Raw genomic sequence first — 10,234 nt, 5'->3', positions numbered from 1 at the left:
CAGTAAGTTACTCAAAGCAATAAAGGGATAAAGGAATTAAAACAAAAAATTGCAGAACCATTTTACTGAGGAAACAGGTGTTAAAACCAGCAGGCTAAATTCACCGTAGATAAATGAGCACAATTTGCACTAGGAAAAACACAAAAAAATCAGACCTAAATACATATATAAGGAAATGGACTCCAAGCTGACCATGAATTATTCAGGACTGAGTTACTGTTCTTATATAGCTTCTGAAAACATAAGTGTAAAGGTTAGGAAAAGGCAAAACAACTAGGCATTATTTTTGGAAGCAACATAAAACAAAACACAAAACATCCCATTCTTTTTTAGATAAATCCACAGTGAACACTGCGAGCGGTTCCACCTGCTCCTCCCTCCTTGAGAAACTGGAAAAGTAAAGCAAAGGACAACAAAGATGCCATAAGGTAAAAAAGAGCTTTCCAGCAACAAGCAACTAAAAGAAATATGACTTTTCAGTTTGAAACAGAACAACTGAGGCAGGCAGGATATGACAGTCACCTACAAATCCAGGAGCGACACAGAGAGCAGGAGAGGGTTGTTACAATGTCTCATCAAACGTAATAACCTGCAGGCCTCAACTGGAGCTATCAAATGGCAGATTCAAACACATCAATCACAAATTGCTGGAGGTACAAGAGTCTTCTAAGGAGACATCACCACACACTTGATCTGTTTTCTACCCTACCCATTCACTGCTCCCACTGTCTGAGACCTTACACCAGGTCAGACAGAATCCTGGTCTGACAAATAGATAATACTCCTTAGAGTAGGTGTACACAGTAAATGCTGAAACAGATTACTGTTTTTAACTGGGTTTCAGTTCTAATTTACTAGTTGGACGAAAAGGGAATAAAAAAGGTCTTTTAGGAACATGACTTTAAGGCTACCAACACTGCAGTCTAGTCCTATAGCAACAGCAGTAATAAAAACATAGTATGTATTGCAACATTTTAAAAAAATTACTTAGCAACATACTGAAATTTTTCTGGGGGTGTTATTCCAGGTTTTAATTGCAAATATAAACTAAAAATGCCATTGCTAGTAACTTATTTAACAGTTCCTTTACCCAACAAAACAAGGGATAATAATAATTAGGGTCAGAACTCACTAAGAGGAAATTATTTTTAGTCTCTTATTTTGGCTTCTGGTCAAGCTATGTCACACAGGCTTTGCCTGTAAAATACTAAGGACAGGTATGGGCAGCAGCCAAGTTACTGACGTATTACTATTCGACCAGTAGAAACAGGAGTACCAACTGTCCTTCCTCACCTTCAGTACCCTCGGAAAAAATTCATCTATTCTCTGGCCAATTCCTCCTATCAAAGAGCAACATAATTAGCAATTATATTTTTGGTGCAAAGACATACACGACACAGAACTTTTCACAGTAAATAACACCACTTCTCTACAAAGAGATAACAGTAAGATAAGGACACCTGAAAGGACTATCTCTAGCCGTATTTTGTATTCCAAAGTGAGTAACACAGACAACTATAAATCCCCCTGAACAGACAACCATTCCTTGTATGATTTCTCAATACATACCTGTGAGAAGCTTGAACATGCACTGCTTTCTGGCACAAAGACAGAATTTCTCAGCTGCACAAATGAAGAAAATCCCAGACTTTAAAGACTCAAAGTTATCATCAGTGAGACCTCTTCTTTCTGTAGTTCGGTGTGTGCCAAGACGGGAAGTAATTTCAAAAGCTGAATCAACATCTGGATCATGATGCAATGCACAATGGAGCTAAGAAGTGAAGGTCCTAAACCACATCCATAGTTTTCTTCAGAGATGATAAAAACATCAATTACTAAAAATTACTTGATCTCAGTAGAAACGCCTGAGGTCAAATTTTTGGTAATTTTTCAGCAAGAGAGGAACACTCAGGATCGTTTACAGCTGAATAATTACTCTGCTTCAAAAGCTGCTTTGAATAAAATAAATGGCTATTTTATTGACTATACATACATATTAAAGAGCATCAACATAACACAGTTGAAGTGAGCGTTCAAGAAGATGTAGAGCAAAACACCTTGACTTCACACTCTGGAAGTGGTTCGTGTTTAGTTCTAAACATCCACCTAGTCCGTGAAAAGTCTTTTATGTGGCAAGGTCTGCAACTGTACTGTTCACCAGCATACGTGCAGCTCAAACTCAGACAATTACAGAACTAGCAACTCCAATGACCAATCAATAGTCCTTCAATATACACACACAAGTGCTGCTGGATTCAATGAGTGCTGTACATACATTCAAGAATGGAATTGAGCTGGTTTTGTCTTTATAAAAATGCATTACATATAATTAAATCTCCTAAAGGCAATCCAGGTATGCTGAAGATCTAGAAGCTCCTAGCTTTGTAGTATTAGCTACAAACAAACAAAAACCAAAGGAAACTCCTTGCCACTTTGTAGGGACTAACTGATAAGAATAAAAAAATCATACAGTTTGCAATCTTCACCCTACATGCAAAACTTGATGCAATTATACCTGCCAACCAATAAACATGCCTATGCATTCATTAACCTTGTGTAACACGATAATTTCAGTAAAATCTCCATTCTGTCCCCAATTGAAAAACATGACTTTATAAAAATATAGTGCTTTAAAAATGTGTCAGTCTGTTATTTACAACTATCCCCATACCAAAACCACATCTTTTTCAATTTGTTACATACACAGACTTCATAATACCAAATGGACTCTTTCAGGTAGCTAAACATACGCATTGGACTTCACTGCTGCTGAATTTCTCCTCTGACTAAATAATATCAAGTCAATTAAACACATCAGTCTTCAACTAATTTCCACCCCCCTCCCTTTAATTATTATATATTTATATATTACCATCATGACATTTAAGTAGGTACTTATTCAAGGTAGTATTTAAGTCATAAGCTGCAAGCCTCCATCTACAACTAGAGTACTCCCTGTGACATAAGGAGACTCTAGAAGAAAGACAACAGCTTGTGCAACTTCATGAGGCTCTCCAAATCTTCCAAGGAGAATTGCTTTCTTCAACTGATCTTCTTCCAAATGAGCAGTCATCTCTGTGTGAATAAAGCCTGAGAGAGGAGAGATATTTGAAGAGTTACCTAACCTTCAACTAAATTTCTCTAATGGATTTTCCCTGGAATCCTCCAAAATGAAATCTCCTACTAGGATTCAGCACCAGCCACCATTCTTCACAGTCTCAGGAATCAGTCCACATCATTTTATGGCCAAGACCAATTTTTTACCTACCCAATAAAATGCCTTCCAGTTTTGGAAGCACTGATGTTATAATTAAAATGTAGAGATCTATAGAAGTCCGTTAAAAAAAAAAAAGGTAACTAAAATTGAGTTCCAAAACCATATTTAGTTATCACTTTTCTGAGAGACAAAATATAGTCATTTCACCAAAACATTCTCAATAAAAACATGAGTATGAAATCTCTGGCAAGAAACCCTTACAGCTTGCAAGTGTTTCCATTATATTTTAGAAGCTGTTACAGCACTTGCATAATTTCTAATATAGTACTCATTTGAAGAGTATTTCTTGACATTTTTGAAGGACGCTTCTTTACAATTTTCAGTTATCTGAGATTCAGTTTTCCCACTACTGCACTTCTCTTCACATAAGCTGCAGCTTCATAAAGAGCTGATCTTACCTGCTTTTCTTTTCCTGCTGTAGAACTCTGCCCCTTTACGACGGCTCTGGACCCTTCAGTGAGCTGCTCAACTCACTAAACAAATAAAAAGTATTTTTCCTGCCTAGTTCACAAGCTGAACTGGTTCATGTAGAGGTCTGAAAGGCTTTAAAGCTAGCATAGCACAAGGTGAGCAGCAGAGTACACAGCTGTGAGTGGAAAATGTCAGAAAAGACAGGATTTTTCCCTAAGGGTGGTGGTTTGCTTGGACTAGCTCATCTTGTGAAATCACAGCCTTGTCCTCACAGAGCTTTCTCTCCAGACTCTCTCACTTTACTACAGGGATAGACAGAGATGATTTCATGCCAGCTTCTAGTGGTCTTTCATGTTTCTCTAATAACAAATAAGCATTCCCTGGTAGGAGACGAGGGTAGTTGTCCGTATATAATTAGTTCTAATCCTTCCATCTGCAAAGACAGCAGGTTTGGAAGGAAGAACAAAGAAAAAAAACATACATTTATTATGCAATAATGGATAGAGGAACAGGTAAACACACTCTTCCAAATTTCTCAGTGTTCCCTTAAAAAGATTGAAGGTTTTGTAAAAGAATGTATTATCTTTTAAACTGAAAAAAAAAGAGATTAAAAACATTTACTTACAAAAACTGAAGAAAATAATAGCAATTTGTCTTAAGTTACTTCCAGAGTACAGCAAATATCCAGCAGTCTTAATGATCATGTATTGCAACAGTCAAGGATGTAAGAACTTCCCGAAAACTAACCTGGAGCAACCACGTTGACTCGAATTTGCTTTTTTGCTACTTCTTTAGCAAGAGAGCGTGAAAATCCAACTAATCCTGCTTTGGTAGCACTGTATACACTTTGACCAGAGTTGCCTTTAAGTCCTACAACACTTCCTAAAATAAAGAAACATCAAAGAGAAGAAAAAATTAAATGTCTAATTTGAAACCTTGTACTAGCTTTATCATTTTAGTTTTAAATTTGCAATGGAAAATGAGATTACAAGAAAAGGAAATAAGAGTATATTACTAAATGTACTTTATAGCCTACTGCTGGAATAAGCAAATCCCTCAATTAACTGTGATTTTCATGGAATCCATATATCTATGTTAACCAACAGGCACCAGCACAGTAAAATTAAGAGCTTTCTAAAAAAATACCCTTGCAAAGACAAAAAAAAAGAAACCGACCATACCTATTTGATTCTTAGTTGCTAACTAGCAGCTGGTAGTTGTAGCTACTGAAAGAGCTAACAAAGAATGATAAAATTCTTTTTTCAATAAAATATAAACTCTGAGGTGTTTATTACCGAAACAAGCTGGTTTCACATTTAGAAGTTACTGAAATTACACAAAAGAATAAGCATTCATACAGAAATGCTAAATATAGAATGGCTGAATACAAAGAAAATAGTCAGTTGTAACAACTATCATTTCAACACATTACACCTGCTAAACCTTTCTAGAAAACCATTACGTAGAACTCCACTGGATTAGAGAAGCAACTTACCTATATTGACAATAGCACCTCCCTGTTGTTGAATCATGCTTTTTACAGCAGCTTTGCATGTGAACATTGTTCCCAAAAGGTTAGTGTGAATCTGGGCTATCATGTCTTTGGTCTTGGTTCTCAGTAACAAGCCATCCCTGACAAACAGACCAAAAAAACTCAGAACTCACCGAACGATCACAATGATCACATTTACTCATAATAAAACACGACTGATGAATGTAATATTAATGGGGATTTATACGGTTCTATACATCCTAGCATTCAAAACAATGACATTGCAAAGATGATGCATAGCAAGAAAAAAGTTACCTATTCTACCTTTGCAGAGAGGTAGCAAACATTGTTTTGGACCATTTCAGGGGGAAGAAGTGGAAGAAAGAGGAGTAGAGGGGGAACTCACTCATAAACTCAGAATGCAGAAACTACAGTGAAAGCTATATCACCTGTTAGAATTCTACCTTCATCAGGAACAGAATACTGGAGAGTGCTTAATACTGTTTCCGATGTACTCATTTACAATACTCTTACTAAGTGCAAAGGCCCTTAGCACCTTACATGAAGATGCTGTCATCTAGAATTACATATACTCTTGTAACGAGTAACTAACCTGTTGATCCCAGCTGCATTAACCAAGTAATTAATAGGACCTAAATTCTTCTGCATCTCCTCAAAAGTATTCTGGACTTCATGTTCACTGGATACATCACAGCTAAGTGCCAGGTGTCCTGCTGTATTGAAACAAAGGCACATTATAATAATGGTAAAAGATGGCATATCATTCATAAACCTTCTTCAGAAGGTTTATCAAGTCAATTGCTAAAACAGATGTTGAACTAGTTGTAACTTGAGGAACCTATTTAATCCCCAGATAATTAAATAAGAACAATTTTCAAGTATTGTGTTGATTAGTTACGTGACAATTTCTTGGTTTATGTTTTGGCCTTTTGAAATCAGAAGTTCAGCATGAGCAGACTGGTCTCAGTTCTGGCTTGGTCATGAGCCAAGGATGACTCAATTCATACTGCCTCCCTGTTGGGACCTTGAACAATTCCTTTCATTTTACCTATTCTATCCACAAGATATGAACTGTAACATACTTAGCTTTTCCAAAGAATATTGTGAAAATAAAATTGTACTGATAGAGCTTTTCTTTCAGATTCCTCAGCCTTTACTTTCACTTCCATCTAGTTAAGCAATGAGGTTTATTTTATGACTTACTACTTTTACAAGTTACCTAAGCATTGGACAGTGAAGAAAGCATTGCAAAGCAGCATACATACCACCAAGATCACGTGCAGTGGTTTGGGCTACTTCCAGATTTCTAGCAACAATCGCCAGGCGGCAGCCTTTCTGTGCCAGTAATTCTGCAACAGCTTTTCCTATTCCTCGGGATCCTCCAAAAATGGCGCAAACCTTGCCCATCTTCAAAAATAATTCACAAATTGTAAATAAACTATGAATTTCAGGTCCCAATACAGCAGAGAATAACCACTGTTCTTGTCAAAATCATGACTGTTACTAATCTGTAGCATTTTGTAATATTGGATTATAGAATTAATGACGTTAATTTTCTATTCACCAAAAAATAAATACTTGAACTAAATTACACACCACTTCCACAAATTCAAGTTAATTCTTAATGATTTCTGGACTAGTGAAAAAATTATGCATGTAATCTAGCCTTTCAATTCTCGTGTTGTGATAACTCCTATTCAGTTGATGAAATAAATATGTGACTTACATTTCTAAAGGCCATGATGTATCATTCAGCTGTTTGTTCAAAGCCAACATAGTAGCTGTAATTGTATTGTTCTTGTAAGCACTGTTCTTGTACTAAAGTCCTTTAGCCTCAAGGTCTCACTCTGTCCTAAGTATCTGTTGCTAAGATTCGATACTATTGTATTCACACTAGTTTAATACTAAGTTACACTACATAATACTATGTTTTACCACTAGCCTTATGTTTTTTTGTTTCTGCTTTTAAAGAAAAAAAAAAAAAGGCAGTTTGAAATGTGGAATGATTGCGAAGTAGCTAGCTTAGATGTTTAGGAAGGAGTGTAAGAAGAAAGTACTTCTGTAGAATGATCTTTTTTCTGCAGCCTCTAGAAACCAATCAATTGTTTTGGGATTTCCTGAGGAGCCACAGGCAGAATCCAAGCAATAGTAATGAATCTCTTTTCCATACATTTGAATAAATCCTTTTTGAACCCAATTAAACTTTTGTCTCCATAACATCCTGAGGCAACAAGTTTCATTATTTGTGGAAAAGTACTTCCTTTTGTTCTTAATTTGCTTTCTGATTTGAGAACACTTCTCTTCATATCTTCCCCTTACTGTTCTTAACTTCAGAGGCTACTCTGCTGCATTTTACCTTCCTCCTAAACCCTCTTTCAGGTCTACTTAGTTACTCTTATACACATGGAAGCCATTCTGTATCTCACTAAAGACTGTCCAAGCTTTTAATCCTGCCACGCTACCCTCTGCCCTACCTAGGTCTATTAGACCCTTTTGATGTGTGATAACCAGAAGAGTGCACAGTGTTAAGCATACAAGGACCAAATCAACTCATACATTTGCATATTGATTTTGGTCTCCTGTAAAAGGGCCCGAAAGAGCAGCAGGTCCTTTTCTGTAACAGAAAGTAAACCCATGTGCTTGAAATCAACGCCTGCGTCTGCTTCCACTAGCAAGTTTAAATCAGTTTCCTAGGAGCAGGCAGAGAATTCAATACTTGCATCTCAGGTGGCAAAAACAACATGTACAAAAAGATGTCCTGCATGAGGACAGTTCCTTAGCAATAAAAATGGACACTGCTGCCTCACCAGAAAGACTAGTCTTTTGGGTAGCCTTCAGTAGGTAGCTAGACTGCAAGAGATGAATCAAGAGGTCTTGAACCCTAGTAACTACAGCTCTTACTGTCTTAGTAGACTAAAGGCACAACCAACCAACGCATGTTTTGATGAGATTTTTTTTGTTAGAATCAAAAAGTCTCAATCTGCCTTCTCCATCACGACTGAGCTCTTCTTTTAAAGAATTAGTCACACTCTTGGAAGTTCTTGCCTGCTTGCTGTAGCAATGTTGCACTAGGATTTTTTCCTCCGTTTCCTCCTCTGTATTTTGCTCTTACCAGCACTGCGCGTATAAAGTCTCTCATTTTTATTTGAAACATCTAATAATATAGATTAGAAAGGACCTCTGGAAGTCATTTTGTCTAACTCCTCCATCCTTAAGCAATGTCAAGTGAACCATCTTATACTGTTTATGGTCCAGCGCCGTTGGACCTGTATGTATGCTCTTTTCCAAGAAATTCTGAACGTTCTTAGCTACAGAAGACCCAAAAAGCTGCCTGTGGGGAGAGAACTTCTGCATCTATCTACCTTTCCTGCTCTCTATGACAAGGGGAAGAATCTTGGTGATTCTACCGTTCTCACAAAGAACACTGAAAGTCCCTTGTGCATTAACCAGTATTTATAGGGGGCGGATAGGGCCTACTTCCAATACAGCAATATATAATTTGTATTTTAAGACAAAAAAGCCATACAGATTCTTTGGAGTTGTGACTTGGGTGAAAAAAACCTGCTGCAGTAGGAGGAATAACCCTGTAGTCCCTGGTCAAACAAATGCAGGGAAAAACAAGTCTCTCTTGAGCAACAGGCTCTCCTAGGTCACCACGCAGCACAGACAAGCGCCTGTGCCACCTTTGCCCTCTACAGCCCTTCTCTTCCTTCAGAACGAACTATTTAAGCCATGACCACCACGGCTCCGATGCCCCTGCTGCTAACCACCTCACGGCCCGCAGCTCAGCCCGCTGGAGGACACCTTTCAGCAAATGCGAGTCGAAATACCGCAGCGAGCCGAGCCGGGCCAGGCCGAGCCGGGCCGCCCCGCCGCCCGCACAGGTGCGCTCGGCCGCCTCACCCGCGGCCCAGCTGCCCCGTCAGCACACCGCCCCCACCCTCGGGGACAGCCCGCCCTCTCCTCTCGGCAAACCTTTTTCTTTCCCCCCACCCCTTCTGGGGGAGGGAGGGGAGATCTGGGCTCCCACCAACCTCCTCCGACCCGGGCGGCACTCCTGTCCCGCCCGACCGACGCCCCTTACGGCTGAGGGCGGCCGCCCTCCTTCCCTCTCCGCCCGCCGCGCGCGCGCCGCGAGGGCTGACCGCCCCCAGCCGCGCGGCTCCGCGCTCACCCCGCGTCTCCTCCTCGGGGCGGGGCGGCGCAGCCCGGCGCGGAGGGAGGGCAGAGGCAGGGCCTGACGGCGGTGCGCCTCAGCACGGCTCCCGGCCCGGCCGTCGGGCTCAAGGTGGAGCCCGCGGCACGGACGGCGCGGCGTGGCTGGGAGCGAGCCCGCCCGCCGCGGGGCACGCCGGGACGCGTAGTCCCCGGGCGGCGGCGCTGCCACGGCGGCCGGTGCTGGGCGGCCGTCCGCCCCCTCCACAGCCCTCTCCCGCCCTGAGCCGAGCGCGGTCGGCGCCTCCCGCCCTCCCCGACATGAGGAAGGCGGTGCGCCACAAGAGGCTGATGAAGAAACGGCTTTCATGTGTTTCTCAAATTACCTTCTGGTTTCCGAGCACCTTTGTGTTCGCTTTCCTTACAGAGGCTTTTTTCCTCCCCAAGGTGATGATGGTTCAGCTCTGAACTGACCACAGGCATCACGAAATGATGGCGTGATGTAAACCACCTGCTTAGAGAAGCCGTTATGGCTGGTAACAGGTGGAAAGGGAGTCTGGAGCTGCTGGCTGCGCCCTCAGCCAGCATCGCAGCTTGGGCAAGACGAAGCTCCGCAGCGCATGGTGGCCAGTCGCTCCATGGCAAGAGGGAGACGCGCCAAAGCAGGGCCCGCACCACAGTCCTCACGTGCAGAACGGGTTTTGGCCTTGCATGCACCTCCATCCTCCTCACTCACGTAGGGGCAAGCCCTGCTGCTTTCATTTTACACTTTCCACTTTTAAACTACGTTTTACATCTAGGTATCCAGACAACATCCATCTCAGCCACTCATACTATGCTTCATGCCTAGCTCCAGTACTCGCTGCCAGAATTTTTAT

At 41.0% G+C, this 10,234-nt stretch overlaps 1 protein-coding gene across 5 annotated transcripts; it reads right to left on the bottom strand.

The window, feature by feature from the left end:
* Positions 1-1,953: 1,953 nt before the first annotated feature.
* Positions 1,954-9,501, bottom strand: CBR4 (carbonyl reductase 4). 5 transcript variants are annotated; one of them, XM_068403419.1, is made up of 7 exons: positions 9,177-9,367; positions 6,928-6,982; positions 6,467-6,608; positions 5,794-5,914; positions 5,184-5,320; positions 4,436-4,570; positions 1,954-3,090 (listed from the first exon to the last, which is right to left on the bottom strand). In XM_068403419.1, the coding sequence occupies exons 2-7, from the start codon at positions 6,940-6,942 to the stop codon at positions 2,912-2,914; spliced, it is 729 nt and encodes a 242-aa protein (XP_068259520.1). In that variant the 5' UTR covers positions 6,943-6,982; positions 9,177-9,367; the 3' UTR covers positions 1,954-2,911. The 5 variants fall into 5 exon arrangements, with proteins under 5 accessions (XP_068259520.1, XP_068259521.1, XP_068259522.1 ...); XM_068403420.1 differs by having other exon boundaries at positions 6,928-6,956; XM_068403421.1 differs by lacking the exons at positions 6,928-6,982; positions 9,177-9,367 and adding an exon at positions 9,376-9,501.
* Positions 9,502-10,234: the final 733 nt, after the last annotated feature.

This window comes from Nyctibius grandis, chromosome 6 (genome assembly GCF_013368605.1).
Source record: "Nyctibius grandis isolate bNycGra1 chromosome 6, bNycGra1.pri, whole genome shotgun sequence".
Taxonomy (NCBI): Eukaryota; Metazoa; Chordata; class Aves; order Nyctibiiformes; family Nyctibiidae; genus Nyctibius; species Nyctibius grandis.
The sequence above is the reverse complement of the archived record's forward strand: the minus strand, read 5'-3'. Positions and strand labels throughout refer to the sequence as shown.

Excerpts from the sequence above, each read along its gene's own strand:
- CBR4 (XM_068403419.1), bottom strand. Across the intron at positions 5,321-5,793 it reads AATGCAGCTGGGATCAACAG|GGATGGCTTGTTACTGAGAA; the intron begins GTTAGTTACTCG and ends TCTGTTTGTCAG. Across the intron at positions 4,571-5,183 it reads AGGTGCTATTGTCAATATAG|GAAGTGTTGTAGGACTTAAA; the intron begins GTAAGTTGCTTC and ends TCTTTATTTTAG.